This window comes from Myripristis murdjan, chromosome 3, assembly GCF_902150065.1.
Source record: "Myripristis murdjan chromosome 3, fMyrMur1.1, whole genome shotgun sequence".
NCBI lineage: Eukaryota > Metazoa > Chordata > Actinopteri > Holocentriformes > Holocentridae > Myripristis > Myripristis murdjan.
The window spans coordinates 15,001,172-15,026,686 of record NC_043982.1 but is presented as its reverse complement, the minus strand read 5'-3'; the positions used below and the strand labels follow the sequence as shown (position 1 = coordinate 15,026,686).

General features: G+C 42.6%; 1 protein-coding gene across 2 annotated transcripts; it reads left to right on the top strand.

Annotated features, from left to right (window-relative positions):
- The first annotated feature begins 541 nt into the window (after positions 1–541).
- galns (galactosamine (N-acetyl)-6-sulfatase) lies at positions 542–25,385 on the top strand. 2 transcript variants are annotated; one of them, XM_030048715.1, is made up of 14 exons: positions 542–680; positions 925–1,048; positions 1,834–1,908; positions 2,062–2,164; positions 2,424–2,567; positions 3,442–3,508; positions 4,891–5,018; positions 5,184–5,323; positions 5,483–5,586; positions 10,446–10,597; positions 12,007–12,109; positions 16,352–16,473; positions 21,335–21,452; positions 24,717–25,385. In XM_030048715.1, the coding sequence occupies exons 1-14, from the start codon at positions 567–569 to the stop codon at positions 24,801–24,803; spliced, it is 1,581 nt and encodes a 526-aa protein (XP_029904575.1). In that variant the 5' UTR covers positions 542–566; the 3' UTR covers positions 24,804–25,385. The 2 variants fall into 2 exon arrangements, with proteins under 2 accessions (XP_029904575.1, XP_029904576.1); XM_030048716.1 differs by lacking the exon at positions 24,717–25,385 and adding an exon at positions 22,106–22,187.
- Positions 25,386–25,515: the final 130 nt, after the last annotated feature.

Sequence of the window (25,515 nt, the reverse complement as noted above, 5' to 3'; positions counted from 1 at the left end):
GTTACAGAGCCAGAGAGCGTGAAAGTCCTGTCCGTATGTGGTTGTCAAGTATTATGTATTATCGCCAAATGTTATTGTTGACTGTGTAAGCAAGTGTAGGTTTCTATTCTCACTGTTATTTATCTCACATAAATACAGTGTTGGCATTACAATTGATTAACATTTAATTATATTATGTCTTCTTCATTCGTCACTGAAACAGAAGCCACAAAAACACTTCTGTTGCATGGTTTACCCAATTTGTAATTATCTTGGACCAAAAGCGCTTGCACAGAGGGGAAAGTCTTACAAATTCCAGCTTATCATGAGCCCTTGAAGGCAGCAGTGTTTTGGACACAAAACAGAACGCGGCTAATTTTAATGAGATAATTTAATTCTTTGCAATAATGGTATTGAATAAACCAATGTAACAAAAAAGATACTTTAAATGTATCTTGAAGTGTCTTATAATTATAACGCAATTACTTCATTGTGTATGCGCAAAAGTTGCGCTTAAGTCCCGCATGAAAGCAAACAAATCCACTTCCTATTTCCTATTGCCAGTCATATGACTGCACTGCATTGCAATGTATGTGTTGTTCCTTCAAACTTTTACTCTTTTTTGTATCATAAGATGTTGTTGGACAGAGAAAGCAGCAAATGTTTCATCTACAAACATCATCGTCATGCTCATGGATGACGTAAGTTACGGATTTTGGTGTAGTTTTCTCATTCCTTCATTCATGTCTCAGCATCAGATGTGCAGTGAATGAGTTAATGACAGCCAAAAATCAATCAATCATTCTCTCTCTCTCTCTCTCTCTCTCTCTCTCTCTCTCAACATACAGTATAGAAAATATGTGTGTATGTGTTTGTGCTTGTTGTCTGTGTGCATCAGTATTTGTTGGTGTTTTTCTAAACTCGCCTTCACTCTCTGCTCTTCAGATGGGTTGGGGGGACTTGGGTGTGTTTGGCCAGCCTTCTAAAGAGACCCCCAACCTGGACACCATGGCTGCTCAGGGCATGCTGCTGCCCAACTTTTACACCGCCAACCCACTCTGCTCCCCATGTGAGTCTGCAACATAGTTTTGAAACATAATCAGGAGCCTGAGCAAGCTTTTCCTGTTTTGCAAGACATCAATTTCACTCTCTCAACACAGTTACACCGATTTCTGCCTTGTTGCCGCATGTGGATTAGACAGTGTCCTGTGTTCTTTATTGTTGACAGGATAAGATAAATCAGGTTGAGATGATTTGAGGAAGCAATGCCACTGCAAATGGCCTGTTACATTTCTCCATCCTGATTCATGCAACTTCATGCAGAGCCTGCTACAGCAACAATATACAGTAATGCAGAACCCCAGAAATTTCCTTTTAAAGTCAAGCTCGTTGAGATGAATGCAGCTGCAATACAAATGTCAAAAAGAGGGGTTTTGAGTGTGCAACACTGAGCGAAAACAAACCCATGAAAAGCTGCAACTTTATGTTACACAAATGAAGACTAGGCCATCAATACCAGAGTAATACACCTGTTGTCATTATGCCAATTAGAATAGTGCATTAGTAAAATATGCTCATTTTAGTTAATTTAAGCACTTATAGAATTGTTATGCAAAAGAGATCTGTCCTCATAATTCATATTTAAGCAAAGTACAATAATTAGCTGCACTATATTTGTTCTTTGTGACAGGAGGGAGGCAGGTGCACGACACTTGACTCTTGACTCTGTTTCTTTTGCCAATTGAAGAATTAAGAAGTCCAGTACCAGTCTTTGATGACAATTTGAATTTTACAGTTTACAAAACACCCAAATAAAGGAGTTTCTACTTTGTTTTTTAACCATTTCCATCACAGCTAGAGCCGCACTTCTTACAGGAAGGCTGCCCATCAGAAATGGATTCTACACCACGAATGGTCATGCCAGAAATGGTATGCTCCATGTAAAGTATAACTTGTGTGCCCTTACCATGCAAATAATTCAGTTGCAAATAATTACATAATTTCTCAATGCATAAGCTACAGTGTACAGTGTGTAGTACAGTCCTGTGAGGTTTTGTGCTCTAATGTTTGACCTTTTTATAGCGTACACACCTCAGGAAATAGTGGGAGGAATCTCCCACGATGAGATCCTGTTACCGCAGATGCTGAAGAAAAAAGGCTACATCAGCAAGATAGTTGGCAAGTGGTGAGCTCTTAATCATTTTTATTGTGGGTTTTTAGAGGTTTATTAACTGTTAGAGGTTATGTCGATGATTATGGATTTTACAGAAGTAGGTGTCTTAAAATTGTCTGGATATGAGCTTTGATTCCCTATCACATTAGTGAGTATATTGAGAAAATAGATGGAATTTTTATGAGGTCTTTTTTTTTTTTTTTCAAACAATCCTATTATTTAAAAGCATTGTTCTTATACTGTGTGAGTGTAATTTTATTTGTTTTCACAGGCATCTTGGCCACAGGAAGCAGTACCTTCCCCTGGAGCATGGTTTTGATGAATGGTTTGGTGCGCCAAACTGCCACTTTGGTCCCTACAACAGCAGCTGGAGACCCAACATCCCCGTCTACAACAACTCTGAGATGATTGGCAGGTGCTACTGCACACATGTAAAAGCCCAGATAACCCTATATATAACAACAGACACATGCAGACACGGAGACAAAGACTAAAAATCTATAAAAATCCTCTTCCCTGTGACTCAGTGGAATAGTTTGGCTGGCTGCTCCTCTGGATGAGATGAGTGTGCCCCCCACCCCTTCCTTCTCCGTACCAGCTGTGCTTGTGTATTCCATTTTCCGCCCATTTGTTTTCCCCAAAACAGCCATATGTGTATTCAGGGTCATTGGCACTGGCAGCCTGGCGTGTTTTTTCGCTTAGCTGTGGGTTTAATCAGCGCAGCATACCTGGGCCCCGGACAGATATACATACACACATGCTCACACATAGGCACACATTTCTACACACACACACACACACACACACACACACACACACACACACACACACACACACACACACCCGCCCTCAGGAGACGGCAGGTTGCGTTGGCGGTGTGCGAGGACACCTGGAACAAGCGAAGCATGAGAAAGAGAGACGCCTGTCACTGCTTCTCTGCTCGCTGCGCCACGCTTCAGCGCCACCTCATAACAGTTCCCTCTGCTCGGCTCTGCTGAGACTTCCCAAATATGTCTCTCTCCAAAATCCTCCTCCAAACACAGTCTGTGAGGGGGAATTTCCTTCCAGTGACTTAATGATATTGTCTGCAATGGTTTTGATCAATTTTCGAGGCAGATTCAGAGCCCCGGCAAAACAATCAGGCAAGTGTAAACAAACTATTTTCCTGCATTGACTCACCTGGTTGGAAAATGTTAGGTAACAAGGTTTGGTGTGGCCTTTAAAAGGATGGTGGGTAATTAATAGGGACTGTGTAGTCACTGAATCGTGTCAACCCGCTTGTTTTCCAGATACTATGAGGAGTTTGAGATTAATAGGAAGACTGGGGAGTCAAACCTCACACAGATCTACTTGAAGGTGAGTTAAATACCCCTTTATCACAGGGGGAAATGTCCCAGGAACAAGGAACCCTTCCCCTGTCTCCAGTGAAGAAACCAGTACCTCTGTTTACCCTGGGGGTCGGGTTCCTGAGCCCCAAAGTGGTCCCTTCAGTGGAGGTGGCACTGTCTGAGTTAGTAGGGGCTGTTGGGGTGCTCTTGTTGAGTTTTTGCATTGAGCATCCCTGACTGGTTGATTTAAACTTTTGTTACAACCAACACAAAAGTATCACGTTCACCGTTTTTCAAATAACAGGAGCAAACTACTGATTTTTAAAAGATTGTTAACTAAATCAAGTGAATGTTCAGATCAAAACTGAGATCAAAACACAGGTCTTCTCTGTTTGTGACTGCATGCCATGTCACAGTTGATCTTCATTATCTTACATAAGAACAGTTTCCTCCAAAACCAAATGCAACATCGCAGTGGCACAGTTGTAAATAATCATGAGCATAACGTTGGTTTTGACATCCTCCATGTTTACTGTTTTGCTCTTGTCAGTCACACGCAGTAAGACTAGACACCCTCTACTTATTTGCATTAAGTTCAGTGTCCTTGGGATGTGGTGGGAAACACAACCTCAGAGGAATCTAGGGTATTTACTCTAAGAGCAAACTCTTGTATATTTGGCTGTTTAAGGTGATAAATCCTAAGCAGTGAAGCAGAAGTATATCCAGTTGCCACAAGCCACTCCTACTTTTTAATATTTTTCTGGGCAGAGCAATTAACCAACTGCAGAACTCTATATAACAATGCATTTAAATGCTGATTAAGGCCTTTGGCCAATTTTTATTAGCAGACAGGGATTGGTGACTTTAGCCAATACACTGATTACTCTCCTGCCTGTGTCCATCCTTTCTGTTCTGTTCCTAAAGGTAGGGCTGGGCAATATGGCCAAAAAAAATAAAATCTTGTTGTTTTGCTGTGCAGAGAGGTGTAATATACATATCATTGTAAGGATGGATGCATCAAGCAGTGCTTTAAAATGTTCAAAATAGCATGACTTATGGAGACTGCTGTCAGCAGCATGGTTATTTATGATGGCTGGGAGTACGCAAAACCAAACAAAAAAGGCAAAACTTTCAAATTCTTGCCTGTGTTTGTTGGTTATTACATTTTGCTTTGCTTAGTCCCAGCCACAGAAATGGAATTGCCTCAGTTCCAGTTCTATGGTCTCAATGACCAGAAATAAATGAGTGCACTGCTGAAAACAGTCCCCATAAGAGCTGCTCGCTGCTCATCTGTATTGTGAATTAACTTAGCCCTGCAGTCTCACTGTGGAGGTAATTACAGTATGGCAGCTGACTCTGCACAGGCAGTGTTGACAGTGTTGGCCTAACACCACCTTCCCACCTCTCCAGGAGGGTCTTGACTTCATATCCCGCCAGGCAGAAGCGCAGCGGCCCTTCTTCCTGTACTGGGCAGCTGATGCCACTCACAGCCCTGTCTACGCATCCAAACGCTTCCTGGGGAAGAGCCAGCGAGGCCGGTACCGTTCAGTATTCTACCTTACTGACTCCACTCTGGGCTGTGTCATTTTGCACCGCCTGCCACTGACCATCGTCCAGCACACAGACAGTGTTATCCAGGCTTTGCTGGACTGTGTGTATAAAGGTTAATTGTATGAGCTGTGTTTGGCTGTGTTGTGCTGTAGGTATGGTGATGCGGTGATGGAGCTGGACGACAGTGTTGGTCAGATCCTGCTTAAGCTGCAGAGTCTGGGCATCCAAGAAAATACCTTTGTCTTCTTTACATCAGACAATGGAGCTGCTCTTATGTCTGGCCCAGAAGAGAGTGAGTTGTCCAAACACATAAACACAAACACATTTCTTTAGAGTGTGGTAGTCTTTTATCCAGCCTTTTGTGAGTCTGTTTTCTGTGGCTGTGTCTTCCTCTGCATTGTATGTGTGGACATTGACCCTTGTGTTTGTGTTCTTGCTTGTGACTCTTCAGGTGGCAGCAACGGGCCGTTCCTCTGTGGGAAGGAAACCACCTTTGAGGGGGGAATGAGGGAGCCAGCTATTGCCTGGTGGCCTGGACACATCCCACAGGGCACGGTGAGAATGTCCCCATGTTTTTTCAGGCTTTTAATCAAATCAAGCCTCCCCAATGAAAATAGAGGATCATTCACTAAATCCCAGTGACCATCGCGTTCAGGCTGCACCTAGATAAGCCTACGAACTCCAGAGAGGCGGGATAGATCCGGAGCCAGGTTTTTCTTCTGAGCGCTGTCACTGCCTAATGTTCAGCCTATCTACAGGTAGCAGGAGCCGGAATGTTCCATCTATCTGTAAAGCTGCAGGTGCTGCACTGTTAAGCAGGTTGAGAGCAGAGGAATAATTATTTCACTAATCCTTTCTCTTCCTCTGTTGTCGCTGTTTGTTTCAATTGTGTATCGTTTACGTTGCTTTTACTGACTCACTGGTCGCCCACCAGCGTCATAAGCAGGTAATTTTGATGATGTTCAATTTACATGAAGTGACCGAACTCCATGAACAGTTAAAAAAAAAAACTGTGTGTTCAAGTGTGGGCACATGGTGTGTGTGTGTGTGTGTGTGTGTGTGTGCGTGTGTGCGCACGCTCTTGCTGTTTTCCAAATATTTTAGACTTGAGTTAAGAAGTCTGAACCCCCCCACCTCTTTCTCTATCACTCTCACTTTCTATTTCTCCATAAGCATGTACATGGATGGAAAGACCCCCCCCCACCCCACCACCACCACCCCACCCCAACTTAACCCCCCACCCACACCCTGATCCTCTAAGCCTGTGCGTTCTGCAAATGACTTTTAATTGTATTAGGGGCAGCTGTGACACGGGGCTGTGACGCAGAGGGATTTGGTGGAGGAGCGAGCGGAGGCTGCAGTCTGCAGGCTGCAGTAAGCCTTGCCCCTGGCTCATCTCACAGGGGTGTGCTGGGGCCTGATAGCGCTGCAGAGTAGCGAGGGAGAGGGGGATTGGGAGCGTCTTAAGCGGCTAATCTGTTTGTGTGTTTGCTGAGGTTGGATTGAGCCGTAATGAGGACTTCAGTATCTGAATATGCCAGGCGCTCAGGATAAAGGAACGGGAGGGGTGGGGGTGCAAGGAAGGAGGCAAGGAAGAAGTGAAAGAGGTGGCTGGTGTAGAAAGGAAAAGGGGAGGGAGTTGGGGTGGGGGTGGGGGGGTGTTGGGGGCCTGGCACTGCCACACTGCCAGGGATGTTGTTTTGTTTGCAGGGCTTTGTTGCACCTGTGCCACATTATGCTTGACCAGTTCAAACTGTTTGTGTGAGTGTGTGTGTGTGTGTGTGTGTGTGTGTGTGTGTGTGTGTGTGCGTGCGTGCGTGCGTGCGTGCGTGTGTGTGTGCGTGCGTGTGTGTGCACATGCGAATGCACAGTACAAATGTGTGGAATTTTTTGGTGAGCCCGCATGCCTGTATATGAAGTGTATCCATGCATAGGTGTTTATGTGTGTTTGGCATGCATATGTTTTAGAAAAGAACTACCTGCTTTCAGACCAGCTAATAATGCGGCTATCAAGCAGAGCATCACAAAACACCTGTATATGTGTGTGTGTGTGTGTGTGTGTGTGTGTGTGTATTTGTAGGAGAATGGGGGGTAGATCCACCCTGAAGCTCTCTGGGGTGGTGATGACAAAGCTGCTTTGTTGGAACCACAGCTCTGGCTTTATCTATTTCTGCTGGGGAGCAGGGGAGGCACAGGGTTACCCCCCCACCACCACCACCACCACCTTTCTCTCTTTTATTTTGTATTGGATCATAATCTCTGTTGATCTGTGCATGGAAAAAGTCTATAAGCTCTCTGAGCATAATGCTGGACGCAACAACCAGCCACACATGCTTTTGTTAAGAGGGCGCTTCCGGCAGGGTTACTGTATCAGCTGGGTGCAGACGCTGCTCATATCTGTACAGTATTAAGATGAGGAGATAAATTTTGCGTAGCAGGTGTTTCTATACATGCTATAAGTCAATCACTGGAGGTATGGATGGATGATATGGACAAAATCGAAAATCACAATCACAAGCTTCGACCAAATATTGTCATTGTTGATATTCGATATTTTAGGGGTGACTGTTGGTGCTTTTGTAAGATATTTTTTTGCAGAATTCTTGTCAGGCTATTGCAGCCCTTTACACTTCTGTCGATGCATCACCTGACCTCAATAGGGAGGTCACACCAGGGTGTGGGGGGTGTCGCTGTGGAAAAATTCCAGCAGAAACAAAATGCCCTTGAAAAAGCAGTGACTGAACCATAAATTCGTCAGGTTCTCTTAGCCCTCAGGTTAATAAATTCATTCAGCAAGCTATCAGTTGTATTCATTCAATTAGCTGTAGTCTCTCAGTCATGTACTCATGTTCAGGTGGGTGAGAGGAGGTGTGCTGGAATGAGGAGACATGGGTGCAGGGAAGCAGGTGCAAGTTCAGCATTCCCCCAGATGCCTGTGGGGGGAGAGGGGCATGCCAAGGAGGAGAGGGGGCTGAGGTGGTGGCTGAAGGAGAGAGTGGGGAGGATGAGGGGTGGAGGGGACTTGGGGGGGAGCCGGGCCCCCCAACGTTGCAGAGCGTCACAATCCCTTTTGTTGTGTTTTATCAGGCAGCAGACACACAGGCAGAGTGGCTGAGACAGGGATAGAAGCACTGCCTCCTCAGATAACCAACATCACCACTCACAACTACAGAGAAAGAAACACACAGGCAGAGAGAGAGAGGCAAAGAGAGAGTGACATTAATAGAGAGTGATGAGGCGGACAATAAAGGAAGAAACAAAGGGTGAGGAGGGAATGAAGTTTCATGTAGACTACAAAAGAGGGCAAAGCTAACAAAGGACGGACGGAAATGAAAGATGACAGCTCATAAGATAAATTCTTCTGTTTGACCAGGAAGTTTTCAAGTTAATACTTACCCATTTCTTTATAAATTTCTTTTTTTTTTTTTTTGTCCTCTATTTTTTATATTCTTTGTGTATGTGTATGTGAATCTTTGTGTCTCGGTGGGTGAGGAGGGTCATAAGAAAGGGAAATATGAAGAGAACGACTAAATGTGTGTGTGTGTGTGTGTGTGTGTGTGTGTGTGTGTGTGTGTGTGTGTGTGTGTGTGTGTGTGTGTGTGTGTGTGTGTGCGTGCGTGCGTGCGTGCGTGCGTGCGTGCGTGCGTGCGTGTGTGTGAGTGAGAGTCTGGATGTGCAGATAGATCATGGAATGCATTGCAGGACTCTTTCTGTGGCTAATTCTGTGGATGCAGAAGAAAAGGGAATTCATTTCAGTGCTTAGGCGCTTGTGTGTGTGTGTGTGTGTGTGTGTGTGTGTGTGTGTGTGTGAGAGAGAGAGAGAGAGAGAGAGAGAGAGTGTGCGTGTGTGACTGTATGTGTGTGCTGGCTGCCGACAGGAGCACAGCGGCACATGGCGGCGCAGCTGCAGAGGCCTGATAGCGCTATCTGATTGTGAGCGTGCCGTCTCCCTCTAAGGCTCGCTCAGGAGAGAATGGAACGGAAGATCAAGGATGACAGCGAAAAAATGGCATTTTATCTGAAAATAGTTCAAAGTTTATAAATAAAATAAAGCTTTTCACTGGGACTGGGAAAAGGAGATAAAACACCAGCTCGCTCCAGCTGCAGTCGCCTGCCTGCCCAGGCCTTGTCCTCTCCCTTCTTCCTCTCCTCTTCCTCTCCTCTTTTTTTTTTTTTCCTTGAAACTCATTTAGAAAGAGAGGCGTTTTGGAGGTTTTATAATAAACCTGCAAGGAGAGATTAGAGAGACTGAAGAAATGCACTCCTTCCAAACATGTGTACGCATTTGCACTCGCACACGCATACGTCCTCTCATGACTATGCATTGTTATCTTGTTGGCTTTCATGGGAGAAAATCCAGCGTAAAAGAGCATGCACATTATTTTTGTGGTATTGAATAGTTAAGTCGTCATTTGTGAACACGAATAAATCGCCCCCAGTGGCAGAAACAAGGAGCCAAGTCATCAAGAGACAAATCTTAGAGCTGCTCCACTGAGGCTGAATGGGAGGGACGTGGGCAAAGAAAAAAAAAACATACCTGTTAGCACTACCATAAAGTGAAAGTAATTTGGACACAAAAGCTCTGAAGTGAAGCTTAAAATGGAGCAGTGTCAGGTTTTGTTTCATGGCGATGATTGATTACAACACACACAAAGTCCTACTTCTGGCTGTGGGAGCGGGTTGATGATATTCCCAAATACTGCCTAAGAATGACCTGCCTAAGATCATAGAAATTCCATATAAATTATGTGAATTTATATGGAAATTAACTTACATGGAAAGAATTTCTGCCACTGTGAATGTCTTATCTGACATTGTGACCATCACGGTAGACAGAAACAATGGGATCCCAGAGTTACTGTGCTTTAAGGTGCGTTATGTCTCTTGATTGCTCCATTTCCCAAGATTGCATTTCAGGATATGAAAACACAGGGGTTTTCACAATGTCTCCTGTTCCAGGCCCCCAAGCTGACTTTCCTCAAGCCACATACACCCATTTGACGTGATTTTTTTTTTTTTCCCTTAGAGAGCCTGATATGCAGAGATATTTTGGTTTTTGTGATGTTATGTATTTTGTTAAAATAGATTCAAAGTGTTGAGATTAAAACAAAATGCTGATATAATCAGTCATAAATGTTTTATTCCTAATGTGTTGTGATAATTTCTAGTGAATTAAATTATAGTAAACTTAAACTGTTCCTTATTTTGCTGAAGACCCTCTGGAAGCCCCTTAAAAGTCCCTGGGGGTCTTCAAACCCCACTTTGAAAACCACTGCCCTAACATACAGGCTTTGAGAAATAGCTGCTCTGGAAGTAATATTAACCATTAGGATTATATATTAACAGATTATATATTAACATTTTAACAGTCCTCTGTCACAAGCTGATAATAGTGTTTCCTTGTCGTTAAACAGGTGAGCTTCCAGCTGGCCAATGTGATGGACCTGTTCAGCACAAGTCTGGCCCTGGCCGGCGTCAGCCCTCCTGACGACCGGGCCCTGGATGGACTGGACCTGACGCCTGTCCTGCTGGCACACGCACCACAAAACACTTCACCGGCAGACAGGTGAGTGTGTATACCAGGGCCCAATCCCACCATCCACTCTTACAGACTCACGGACTTGGATTCACATTCCCAATAAATCCCAATAAATTTTGTTAAGAGTGAAATTCCTTTTCAAATTACCTAATTTTCTCGAAAGTGTTACTTTTCTGGTTATTAATTTACAAAAATTATGTCACCAGATTGAAAGAAAACATTACAATTTAACCCGCTATCATGCCGCCCTTTTCTTTAGACCCATTTTAGTGAAAAATAGGCCATTGCAGTTCTTCTCTCACCAAAATTTTGCCTAAATTTGAAGCAATATTTAGCCACCTTGCTGACAACCTCAGATGACATGACATCAGTCGATTCCATAACGTTTTCTAGTTTTATATGATACCAGCATCTCTCCAGCTTTAAAAATGAGGTTAATAGATGGGTAGATAATAATACCCTATTGGTAATACTAGTATTAAATTAAAATGGACATTAATTACTTATACAAAATGTCCTTAAAAATTATAGCTGCAACTTCAGCACCTGGAAAATAATATTTGTCTTTAAAACAAAACCCTGTAAAGCTTATTGAGACTTTATCAAGGAGCTAATGGAGTTGATGTCACAATGTAATCTTGTGTTAGAAGGGATAAGTGTCAGGGATAAAAAAAAAAAAAAAAAAGTGCTAATAATTATATTAGGAAGCAGAGTTGCAACAGCTGGTGTCATCGTCAAGGTAACGTGATGTCACAGTGTGCTGTCCCACTTTCCTCATATGTGCAGTATGCCGCCACAAGCCCTTAAACTCTCACACACGTTTACGCTGATTACGTAGGTGATATCGCTTAATGTCTGTGAGGGTTGTGTTCTCAGGGTGGGCTTTGGGATTGGGCCTAATTGTTGTGGAATTTTATATGGTCAGATTGAGATTAGTTAAACCTGAACCTGTCTTTATTAAGCGGCCTACACGCAGGGGATCAGAGAGAATAGCATGGGGACGTTTTCTTTTCAGCATTTCATGTTTTGTTTAGGTTTGTTATGTTATGTTTAGGTCTCCCCTAATTTTTCATGGCAGATCAGTGTGAACTTGTGAACCGATTTTTTTTTTTTTTATTGTTCCAGGTCACATACCTGAGTTGGAGAGAAGTTCTCCTTTCATCATGCAAGAGAATAAATTAGGGCAGGCTTTGTGTTTGTGTGATTAAGCCATTTCTGGATTCAAAATGGTTCAGAGGAGTTTTACTGGGCTGTGGAGCTCATAATCCCTCACTGAATGTCAACATGTGGGTAATAACTAGTGCAAGAACTGGTTGGGATTGTTTTTATAGCTGGCGGGTGGTTTTGAACTGAACAGGCATGGACAGAACCAGCTAAACCCACCAGTCTGAGCAATATTTCTTCCTCTCAGAAGCCACTTCTCTTGTCCTCAACAGGCCCATCTTCTATTATCGTGGGAATGAGTTGATGGCTGTGAGGATCGGGCCATACAAGGCGCACTACTGGACGTGGAGCAACTCATGGGAGGAGTTTAAAAAAGTGAGATTCCCTTTTAGCCCAGAGACTCTCCCGCTTTTCCTCCATCATTCATTGCGCTCTCCATCTTCCCTCTTTGTCTTTCCTAATCTAAGCCAAACACACAAACGCTCGCACTGGTGGTGTTATCTTGAAAATAGCTCATCAGTTGACTGCCGTGCATATCAGTGGGTAATGAATATTAATGAAGAGACCCCACATAAGTGAACTTATATCATTTATCAGCCAGCTGACTTGTTTGTTCTGACTCCAGTGGTGAATCCCTGTTCATAGCCTGACGTTCCCCACTGCCTACTTGTCCCTTTGGCATCACACAGCTCAAATTAAAAAGAAAAAGAAAAAGAAAGAAAAAAAAAACAGTAAGGCAGGTGCAAGCAGTATGGTGGAAGCACCTCCCCAGGCCATAATTACATCAACACAGCACTGATTAAATGCATCGGGAGAAATGTGGAAGCTTACACTTTAGAAGCGGGATGGTTGAATGGGGACCCGGTGCATTCAGCTGTTTTGATCCCTGAGGGGAGGAAGTGGGTCCTTCTCCCACCCCTCTATCCTTAAAAACATGTCCTTCTCTCTCCCGGCCCCTCTCCTGCCTCCATGGCTCTGCATTTCCAGCGATCCAGTTTGTTTTATGCCCCATCGGTTGCTTAAATTGCTCTCTCCTTCAGGGCCGCTGAATCAATAGCAGCCTCCTTTATCAGCTCATGTGAACTGGAGTGGAACTTCACAAATAATGGCGTCTGATTGCCTGTGAGTTGCCTATCGATTGGTGTGTGTGTGTGTGTGTGTGTGTGTGTGCGCGTGCATGCATGAGAGAGAGAGAGAGAGACAGTGCACATACATGTACAATTCTCTGAACAACAAACATGCATGCCTCTGTGGCTTTGTGTGTGTGTGTGTGTGTGTATGTTGGTGTGTGGGGCCCCTACAGTATAAGTCAAAGTTCATCCCCAGTTCACATCTGTATCATGTCATTATGGCTGAATCCTCTGCCTACTCTTCTGATACAACTCAATATATTTTACAAACAGCAAACATGTAAACAAAACACTACTCTGGCAAATTTAAAATACGGCCTCGCTATATTTGATTTCAAGAGCTTCATCAGTTGCCTTGAGAATGAAAAGATGTTTCAAGGTCCATGCTGTGGTCCTCTGAGGTAGATGCACCCTTTTCACTTTTCACAATTCACAATTTCACAATTTCCTCGATCCTAAAAACATCACCCTGTTCATCCACTTACACAAACCAAAATGTAAAATCAAGCACCTTTTTGCTTTAACTCTGCCTAAATGAGTCTTGATGTTTTGGAAACGAGACTCATGTTTCCTCACTTGCCTTTCAATTTTGGACATTCTTAGAGATAATTTGGTTTTGTAGGCCCGTGGGGGAAAAAATAAACAAGGGAAGATGTATGTGTCTGTGTGTAAAAGAATGAAATTACAGGTTAATAGCTGAGAGAAGTATTGCTCTGTCCTGGCAGCGTTCGTGTGGCTCAGCCATGGGGAAAATGAGAAATTTCACAGGCTTAAATGACTCTCATCAAACTCTCTCGAGGCAGTGTAGTGATGTTAATATTGCAAAATGCATTTTGTTGTGTCTGTGGTTTCTTCTTGTCTGAAATGGTTAGTAGCCTATGTATTTAGGAGCTCTGTGAAAGGTGGAATAGTGTTTTGTTTTTGTTTTGTTTTTTTTACCTTTTTCTCAAAAAGCCTGAATACCCCATGAGGTGAAGAAAACTTGTCTTGTGCTGGATTCGGACTTGTTTGCATGGATGCTGCTGTGGAGATTGACGTGCCACACTGTAGGTTATGAGCCACGTATGAACTTGTGGCATTAATGTGTCCTTGTTGGCTGAGCCACTGAGAGCCCGCTGTCTACAGCAGTAAGGCTGGAACAATTCAATCACTGCACTGATGCAGTGATTATAAACTTAATTGAATCAGTCTGCTAAAAGAAATAAATACATTCATTCAAGCTTCTTGAAAAAAAGACATAATTTAACAATACTATCAAGTGCAACTTTTTGCCCAATTGAAAAAAAGAGAATAAGACTTAAGTAAGTGTCTTGTCAGATTTTTTTCCACATCAGAGGTCTGGATATTAAAGTTTCGCTAAAAATACTGAATCAGATTATTGACTTGAATCATGCACAAGTTGAAATTGAAATGATATCATTCCAGAAAAGAGTTTTTTTTTTTTTTTTAATTCATAAATTAATCATTAATCATTACACAGTGAATCATGGCTCAAAATGAATCTCCCACATAGCGTGCAGTGTATAGAAACCCCCTAGAACCAGCAATGGGCCATCAGTTCAGCTGCAGTATAAATAAATCTGTGTAATATGTTGAGATAACCTGATCATTTGTATGCTCCTCCATAAAAATGTATGTATTACATTGAAACAGAGCTAAAAAGTTGTACACATTCAGCCATAATCTACACAAAACTAATTACTTCAGAAATCATTGTTTTTTTTTTTTTTTTTTTTTGACAAGAAATAAGCACCAAATATTTCTTTTTCCAAATCCATCCCACCACCCCTGACTGCTTCTGCACCTTATCTTGTAATGGGGACTCCTCTGCTCCAGTTTGAACGCAGCCTAGTTGTATCTATAGCATTAATGTCAGAGGAGATATGGAGTCTTGCTGTTATGTCTTGGGAACAAGAGACAGAGTCAGAGAGACACACACAGCAGGCCTTTCTTGCTCCGCCACTGGGATGATTTTTTTTTTTTTTTTTTTTGCATTTCTAAGACCGTAGCTTCAAAAGACAGTATGGGCAAGTCTAGATCATAGGAGACTCAGTTGGTGGGGTGTAGGGGGGAGGGGGCATATCTATCTGTTTCCCTTTCTACCTTCTTTTTCTCCTCTCTCTCCCTCTCTTTCCCCGTACATATAGAGGTGCTCTGTTGAGCCGTCCCAGAGGGGGGCTCGAACAGTGCCTTACAGATGAATGCTCTCTCAATATTAGTTCTGCTCATCAAAAAGTGTGTGTGTGTGTGTCTGTATGTGTATAAGTGTGTGTGTGTGTGTGTGTGTGTGTGTGTGTATGTGGGAGGGGGCAGATCTCCCAGGGGGTTCTGGAGGAGTGTGTGTGAGTCAATCAGCCTGTGATCATCGCCAGGCCACTATCACAGCCTGAAAACGGAGGCATGGAGAGGGAGAGAAGGCATGGATTCAGAGGAAGGCGAGGCAGCACATGAAAGAAAGCCTGATATTTTGAGGGTGACTTGAACCCCTTCATGATGCACCAACAGCACACACTGGGTTGGGAGACGATATATACACCTAAGGTCTAAGGTCCATTTAAAGTAGGCCTTCAGCTTACAACAAACTGTCTGTGTGGTTCCCAGCCTATATCTAAATATCCAGATGTCTTCCAGGTTAGCTTTATGTACAAGATAAAGATAATTCAACTGAAATGTCTCTAACATTAAAACAATAAGACACACATGACCAGGGATCAGAAATTGAATCAAATTAGAGAGGCACACAATACAGTAAAGAAAAGAAGAAAACAACATAACAGGGAATAATTTTATGGTGGTGTTTTTGTGATGTGTAGAAACCAAAAGCCTATTTCCCTAATTCTTGTTAACCTGTGAGATATCTGACACAGTTCATCCAAAGGGTGAGTGACCAGAGAGACATTTGCAGTGGTGGAAACTGGGACTGTCCATGCTGCCATGGGGCTGACAAGTAAATTGTCTCCAGTGGGTTAAGACTAGAAGCTTCAGCAGACATGTAAATGACATCAAATAATTGAGAAAAGGAAAAAAGGGATAGAGGGAACAAACACTCTCAGTTCCCAAGGCTAAAATGACATTTTTTTCCTGTACAAAGGCTACATTTACCTCTCAATCTATTGTGAATGCAGATGCCTAGATATGTATAATCTGATGCATGCTATGCATCCATTTATGACACAAATACACATATCTTTTATGTCTCTTACAGATCTTATCACATAAGCTTGGTATGTTCCATTTTTTAAGCCAATTTAAAATAAACTGATGGAACTGAAGCCAGTTAATTGTCTGCTGGACTGGAGGTGTGTTTGAATGACCAGTGCCTCCAAACATTAACGGGAGCCTTGAATATTTCCACCTGCAGCTCAGTCCTTACAGTGAATTCTAACTCTCCAGATAGACAGAGGACAGATTGGTTTAAAATAGGGAAAATACTAATATGCAAGCATGTCTGTTACAGAAGCATGTATGTATGTATGTTCTCTTCCAGGGTATCAACTTCTGTCCAGGCCAAGAAGTACTGGGCGTGACCACTCACAACCAGACTGAACACACACTGGAACCAATCATTTTTCACCTGGGGCGTGACCCTGGAGAGAAGTACCCCATCAGGTCAGTCCCAATTAACTGTGCTTAAAACTGCCTCCCAGAAGGGACAGGAGGAGAGAGAAAAGGGCAAAAGAGAAGGGAGGAGCCAAAGTGGGAAAGGGAGGAGAAGAGAGGTTGGAAAATAAAAAGAAGCAGGGGGAGGTGAGAAGAGGAAGGTGGTTTGCCTGTTGGAGTGCAGAATGTGTATGAGATCAATGCTGATTCAGTGGTGTGAAAGAGAAGGCAGCTGATTGATCTGCTCAGCCGGAGCGCGCGTGATTAAACCCTCCTCTTTGTGATTGCAAACAGCTCCTTAAAGATCACTATCTGGCCCGTCAGCCCCTCCAGTGCACCACTGCAAGTTAAAATTGCAAGATAAATTGTTCAGGTCTAAATTGAGAGCGAGTGCTGTTTAATGGAGTTTTGTGTGTCCCTGCCTGAGCTCGGAGGAGAGTTAAGAGTCACTGAGGTGAGGGAGTGAAGCCAAAGGGCACAGATAGCCGAGGCCAAACTGAGAGCATAACAAGAACAAACACGAATTCACAGTAGCTGTGACCAGGTACGTGCATGCATCCACACGTGCGCGCATTCAAACACATACAAACTCAAAAAAACACTTGACACCCATGGCAAATTTCAGCCTCACAGGTAGAAAGTTGCTACAGGGTGGATGCAGCTTTGTGAACCAATAAATAGATAGATTTTTGTCGACCAGTGAACTGATGGTGAGATGGTTGCGAGATGACGACATGGCAAGGCTAACCCACACCAGAAAGAAAGGAATCTCTGGTGAGTTCAGTGATGTCTCTCACAAGAGTCGATTACGACAAACGGTTTCATAAGTTACGAAATGGGGTGTGGCTAAAGTGTAGAGGGAAGGCGATAGGCCACCCCCGTTGCCTCTTGGCCAATTGGTATGAACAGAAACATACACCTTCACACACACACACACACACACACACACACATACTTCACCTCCATGCCAAATTTCAGCCTCCTAGGGCATAAAATATGGCTGTCAAAGGGTGGGGACATTTTTGTGGACCGACCACCTGACCGACAGCAACAGAGGGAGCTGTGGAGCTCCTGGTCGCAGCCAGAAAGGCTGAAAGGCAGATGAGCATCTCCCTTTACTGTGTGACATCACTGTGGAACATTTTTGTGATCTTTTATAAAAGGACACTGAAAACTGGATACGTTCACTTACTGCTGAAGATGAACACAACCATGACTGACGCGTTCAGATGATCTCCATAATGCTTTTATGAGGGAATATTCTCACTGTGCACTGTTCTCCTATTATTATCTATTATCCTCAGCCACGTTTCCCTTTTGGCTCCCCGCCGCTTTAAAGGCTTGTAGATCGACCTTTTCCTTATTTCCCTCTGCAGGTCTGTCTCTTCTCCTTTTTAGCTCCTGCTCAAACTCCTTTAATTCCCGATGTGAGATTGGATGATGAAACATTAATGTTGTTTTTGATTTGCCCACCTTTAAGCCTCTCTATTCACTTGGATGAATAAAAAAAAAAAGGAAAACCAATCAATAGCCAGTCAGGTGTTGTGCTGAATGCTAGATAGCATATGCACACACACACACACACACACACACACACACACATACACACGCATAAACCAAAATGCAAAATTATTTTTCGATGTCTGTGAGTAGGGGTCACTGGGTTTGTCTACAAGGTCCTAACCACCCCTCCCCCCGTCCCTCTGACGCCCCTTGCATCCCTCTTGTACTCTCTTCTTTCCTTCGCTTTAATCAGCGCAGTTAATTCTCCTTTCTCTCCAAACTTGCGTCTTACTTTCCCCTTGTTACTTCTCTCTCTCCACCTTCGTTTTGGGTCTCGGTTCACTACTCAGCTGCTGTCCCCTGGCATCCACTGGGACCATTCTCCTCCATCCTAGCCGTATGTGTGCATATGTGTGTGTGTGTGTGTATATGTGTGTGTTTTGGCCGTGTGCTCCTCGGTCCCCCAGCTGGACTGGCTGCCTGGCCATCATTAATCTCTGTCTGCACCTAAAGAGCCACTTAAGATGATGTAGGGCCTGTCTGCACACATACCTTCACTACTGTCGCAGGCTGTGATACAGCAAAGAGCACACACATACACAATCCCCAGTCCAGGCCAGTCAGCCAGTAGCACCATGCACATTATCACCATGTGCTTTGGGACAGAATTTGGGAATTAAAGTCATGTTTATTTAGCACCAATGAGCTTCTAGTTGAAATTTCAAAACTGTAAGAGCCTTTTTTCCCTTTTCTTTTACATTAAGTTTTGCACTCACATATCTATGTAACAAGGTGTTTTTATTTATTTATTTATTTATTTTTATGATTCCTATCACTGATGACTGTAAAAGCAGACCTATTTGTGAGAGATCTGAGTGACTGTTTGGACCATTGCTTTACAGAACTTACTAATCTATAAATAGATGATGTATAAATAGAGTTTACAGTAGAACCTGCTGTATAACACCTGGGCAGAATAATAAAATACACAACATATAAACAGGAGACAAACTGACTCAAAACAATTGAATTAAAAATTCCCATTCCCGTAGTCGTAGCACCATGCATTTACTGAACAGTGCATTAAAATGCAATCATGTCATCCCATCATATGAAAATGAAGTGCATAAACACAGCATGTCAGTACACAGGGCTAGAGAATTGATACGGTGTTGCAAAAATAGTGTTGCGATGCTTAGATTTTTATTATGGCATGAACAAGTTAAAAATATGCATGATACATGATGAAAAGACATTCATGTACATTTGACCCCAGGGGACAGCACAATGAACTGTTAATTAAAATGTTTTATTTCTGCTTGTGTCCTTCAGTCGATACTGGCTGTATCCCCATGCAGATAAGGGCTGTTTTAATGAAGATGAGATACAGATCAACGCAGATGTGTGTGGACTTCACTATGGTTGCTCAGTGGATTTAGATTTCCAGTGGATTTGGTCAAAGCTATTTCCTTCCACTTGGTCTTCTGTGCCCTGTGGGATGGAGGTTATAAACTCGCCTAAGGCTTGCTTTCTTACCACCTCCCGCAGCCCGGGTCACCCAGACTTGAGTCCCAGCCCCAACATAGCAGGCAGCCCTGCACAGTCTGGCCTCATCTGCTTCCTGCCTGCCTGCCTGCCACCAAGCTCCTCTGTCCCCAATCAATAGTCCTCACTGAACTGCTCAATTTCCACTGGGGTGGAGAAGATGGTGGAGGGAGGGGGAGGCAGGACAGATGTATTTGATTGTCTCCTCAATTCCCCCACCTTCTGCTGCTTTGTGTTTGTATGTGTGTGTGTGTGTGTGTGTGTGTGTGTGTGTGTGTGTGTGTGTGTGTGTGTGCTTCAGCAGTAGTGTTATGAATCAGTAATCAGAGTGGTGACACACCTGAGCAATGCCCCCATCCCCCCTGGGTGCCATACATTATAAATCAAAAGACTTCATTTGCATACAGCCTGGTTATTATTCCAGATTTTTGCCTCTGCATCAGTAAGCTAAGGGTTATAATCATGATAATGAGCTGTGCTGACTGTGGGCTTTTCATTATTTGTTCGGAAAGGGGGGGCATAAACAAATGATATTATTAGTTTTTGATTTAGAGGCCTGCACTGTAAGATTTTCAATGCATCAACAAAACAATAGGAAAGTTTGCACATTAACGCAAGCTTCCTCGAACACGGCACACTTTGTTTGTTGTCTTGTACAGACACATTGAATATTTGTAGCGCTTTGATAAATCTCCCTTACATTTACTTGCATTAAGTTGCTTCATCACTTATCAGATAATGAATCACAACAATCAATAGTGGACACAGATAGGAGGGGAATGAAATGTCTCTCCCGTTGGTCGAGATACTGTCTTCCGGGCGAAGCAGGATTCACGATTTTAGATAGCTGGAGCAATTTAATCTGAATCCCTTGCTTTTCATTTGAGGGAAGTAATCTTGTTTGTCCCGATCAGCTAGGATCACAATGGTTGGGTAGTTAGCTTATGACGAATGTGGCACATGAGGAGGCAGACTAATGCAGGCCAGTGATTGCAGTGCGGTGTAAAGACGGAGAGGAAAGGAGCAGGTGCTGCCTCGTGGAGGAAGCCCCGCTACCCGGTGGGAGATCTAGGGGGAGGGTAGGTGTGAGCTGGACAGGGCCCGGGGTTATTACTCTAATTGACACTTCACCTCACACACATGCCCACGCTCCCCAGGGGCCAATCAGAGGGCTGGATTTTGGAAGAGGGCGGGAGTGGAGATAGGATGGAAGGCTGGCACAGGTGCTGCTGGCGAGTGTATCAGGGGTGTAATTGCACTGCTGATATTTGTCTATCCGTGTGTCAAGCCACCAGACACCCACTCAGCCAATACACACACACACACACACACACACACACACAGAGCCCATTAACCCTACAGGTCCTATTGAGAGTAGCGTTCCTTTGAAAGCCTTCAGGGCCTCTGTGTTTTACACACTGAATATAATAATGCACAGAGGTGCTCGGGCTCACTGGTGTCCAACAATAGTAATTGAGAGACAGGGGAGGGGATTGGGGTTACATAGTCCGTCCTGCTGAGTGTGCTTTCCCAAAGGGGCACAAAGAGGACAGTGTGTGTATGTCTGTGTACGTGTGTGCACTTATGTATGTGTGCTCACATGTCCATTTTTGATGAAAGCTGCAGCGTGTCCTCACATGATGAATTAAGCTTGGAAGCTACAGGGGCAGCTACATGGCAATATTAACGTGTACATACATGTTAAAATCACTGCAATACACTATCACAACAATGCACGTGTCACATTTCAGAGTTAATGATTAGTGGTGTCTTTGTGTGTGTATTTGCGTATGTGTGTGTGTGTGTGTGTGTATGTTTGCAGTGTTTTAACCAGGGAATACCAGGATGTGCTGAGCAGGATCTCTCCAGTTGTGGAGAAGCACAAGCAGAGCCTGGTGCCGGGCATTCCCCAGCTCAACATGTGTGACTTGGCTGTCATGGTGAGATTTATACACCATAAATTTATACAAATAAGATATATGCTTTGCTGTCATGACACACTATTCCAGGTGGTACATTTTTTTCTGCATTGTTTGGTGTTTGTTTAATGCTGAAATTGCAAAGCAGGTCATTTTTGTAGTGTAAACAGACTTCGTCATGAGGCGGCGGACCAAAAGTTTGAATCCAGATTCAGACAATTTACACAACAGATACATTTCTTTACGGCCAGCATCTCTCAAAGCTAGACATGAAAAGACATGAACATTTTCATTAGTGCAAGCGAGGGCTCTTTTTTTTGTTGCCTATCTCTGTTCATTTCTATCACACCCGTTCATCAGATAAAAACAAATAATCTACCGAAATTGATAAGCTTTCATGAAAGAATCGAGAATTGACAAAGCTGTCTGTATAGAGAGGCTTTTCTCATTTCCTATCTGTTTTCAGCCTGTGAAGAGCCTGAGTACATCACTGTTCTGCTCCAGCACATTCTGCCTTTTATTTTCATATTTGTTTACCACTGCTGTTTACCTGCTCCTGTTTGCAAGATATAATATATTGTTTGAGGGAATCAGAAGTCATCACCTCAATCTGGACCTTTTCTCCTTGATTGTTTGTCTGTGTGAGGCTCTGAGCTGTGGCTTTGTTTCCTTAGGGATCACTCACAGTGATGAGGATTGGGAATTATACTGCTGTAGCCTGAATCATTCATGTAACAGCACTGCCCCCTTGTGGTGAACAGAGTAAACATAGCCCCAGTAGGGGTTAGATCATTTTTGTGTCCTATCCTTAGTAATTTAGTCCTGTGCAGGGGCGGACTGGGACAAAAAATCGGCCCGGGCATTTTGGACGAGACCGGCCCACCACATTCAATAACGCACACCTTTCCGGTCTTTTTGCTCTTAAATGTTTTACCAACTGTGCAACTCTTTAAAACCATAATGCCATGCAATTAGTTAGCTGTCATCAGCAGTGTTGGGCACGTTACTTTGAAAAAGTAATTAATTATAGTTACTAGTTACTTCTACTAAAAAGTAATTAATTACCAGGAAAAGTAACTATTACGTTACTTTTTTAAAAATTGTTCAAATATGTCAAATTACTTGGCTGCCCCAATCATACTGGACTATAGTACTATAGTGGAACAATAAAATACAATAGATGAATAGGAATTGAACTGTTTTTATTTTATTGAACAGGCCACAACTGGCCAACACCTTTTGGGCATCTATTTCAGATCAGTAAGTGCAGGTGCCTATCAACATGAATGGAGAATGAGCCCAAACTGCACATAGGAAGGTCATGGCGACAAACAAAGTATACCAGACAAATCCTTTAAATCTGATTCGATTGGTATATATATCTCCCCATAAAGTTAGAACAAGGCATTAAAAAAGGAAAAACAAAAAAAAAACCCAAAAACAACAACAACAACAACAACAACAACAACAAAAAAACCCAAAACAAAACAAGGCAAAAATAATAATAATAATAATAATAATAATGATAATAATAATAATAATTTAGCACCTGGGTTACAAATTCACAAAAATTACAGAAACCCTAAATACCACTGTGTGTGTCATCTAGCCAGTGACAGGCAGAATGATAAGAATCACTTCTCTGTCATGGTTAACAACAAAGTGAGGTAGGCTAATAAAGTAAAATACGCCTTTTGTCTGGGTGGGGAATTGAACCAAAGATCTCCTGCATGGCAGACGGGGGCACTATCCGCTCTACCATCGGGATTTGTGTTCCTCTGGCCTTGTTTGGGCTTGTTCTTCATTCATGTTGATAAATTACGAAAAAGCGAAAAAGTCCGATCGGTTTGAAAATTGACAGCCGCTTTTTTTCTCGCAGTTTCTCTGCGCCACTTTTGCGTTTTCTCTCCATCTCAGTAGATCCTATGAGATAACGTTTGACCCGCGTTGCGCTGCACACCGGCGCACCGAGCCACAGGCTCGTGATATGATTGGGCCAGCCCCGTGTCAGTGAAGAAAAATAACCAATGGGCCGCAGAGCAGCGTGTCTCAAGGGCCGGCCCGGTGCTGAGTAAACAAACTCTTGCAATGACTTTATTTGCCGAAATCATTATGCAGGCGGGACCAAACGACGCAAAAGGGGTTGTTTAGCAATGTAATTGGGCCAGCCCAGTGTCAATCGGGCCGCTGATCTACTGATCTTACGGTCAGCTATTTCAATAATAATTAAAAAAAAAAAAAAAGTGTCGGGGGACTGTCGGCCCACTTAGCACATCGGCCCACCGGGCAAATGCCCGGTGTGCCCGATGGCCAGTCCACCCCTGGTCCTGTGTAATGGGAGTCTTATGCCATCAGGTGGTTTACTTGGATCTGTAACACTGCCAAAGTATCCTATATTTAATCAAGAAATGATTCTTTTGACAAATATGATAAAATGTGACTTAAAAGCCTTGAAATTCACATCATCAAATGGTGCTTTGCCTTGTTAGACCATTTGCAATTAAGGCTATAATCTTGGATATGTTAGTAACCTTGTAAAAACCAAAACCAAAGTCCTGATGATAATAATAATGATAATAATGATAATAATAATGATAATAATGATAATAATAATAATAATAATAATAATAATAATAATAATAATAATAATAATGATAATAATGGCAAAGTAAAACAAAACAAAGGTAAAAGTAATAAAAGCCTGCTTGTGATAATCTTAGAGTGCTTAAACATTCTATGCAAGTACAAGTACTGTTTTGCACGTAGAAGTAAATGCACCAGTAAATGCAATATTTTTCATACGAGCCCACAAGGTCAAGAGGACAGCATTAAAACTGGACCATTTTAACTGAAAAAAAAAGAAACACAGTAAAGCCAGATTATTCTTCTCTTCTTTGCTTACTGACAGGTCACTCTGAATGCACCACAATATGCCCATTAAAGACGGTCCAGTTACTGAATAAATAATTTGAAACGTACCTGAGAACATACTTCAGTAAAATCTTATTTTCAAATCTTAGAAATTCTCAAAAAGGTACAAGTACACAAAATAGTTACTCATTCATAGTAAAATGAGTAACTGTAATTTACTCCTGTTCCTTTACATGCTTGACATTATCCAGCAAACACACTGAAATGGACATAAGACATAAGAACAAACTAATCCTTTCTCCAGTAACGTGAAAAATAGCTTAACCATTACAAGATAATAACAGATTTTCCTTGAAAGTCCATCTTTGGTAAACACTAATGCACCCGCTTCCCTCTGTTCTCACTGTCACACAGAACTGGGCCCCTGCAGGCTGTGAGAAGCTGGGAAAGTGCCTCAAAGGGCCAAAGTCTGAGCCCTGGAAGTGCGACTGGCCTCACTGAGGGCCAGTCTGCTGAGCCAGAGAGGGTTGAGGAGGCATGAACCGACGTTGTGCCTTCCAATAAATCAACAACCCACCTTGTTACGTTTAAAAATGTGAAATACTGTTGAAGAACAATACATGACACATTAGGTGACAAGGTTCAACACAGTAAAAGACAGGGACAGCTGTATGAAATGGGGGTTAGAGGGACAAAATAAATAAATAAATAAATAAATAAAGGGAACAACAAAAAAAAGACCAAAAAACAATGAAATTCAATAAGTATCAGTAACAGAGGAAGAACATGTTGATATGAACATGATAAACAAAATGACTCTTTACTTTCTTTGTTTTATTTAACTGTACGAAGGATGAGCCATAATTTCCATAAGAGCTTTTGTACATTTGTACTGCAGACAGGAACCTGTAGTTAAAATCACTGACATATGTGTTAGAGTCAGATATGTTGTCCTGTCAAACATTTATTTATATCAGTCAGGCTCAGAGTGAGGTGGATGAATTTTGTATTGTTTTATATATATTTCCTTGTTGCACTGCAAAGAATGTGATGGTTTTCAATAAAAGTGCACTTTTTATCCAACATTTTGATTGTTTCCGGGGATGTAATGAAAACAGACACTTCTACATATATATTGTACATTGTGTAATTAATAAAATAAATACAGTGAAATGCTTATACTATTAATAGGCCTTCATGTTTCTGTGGTGTT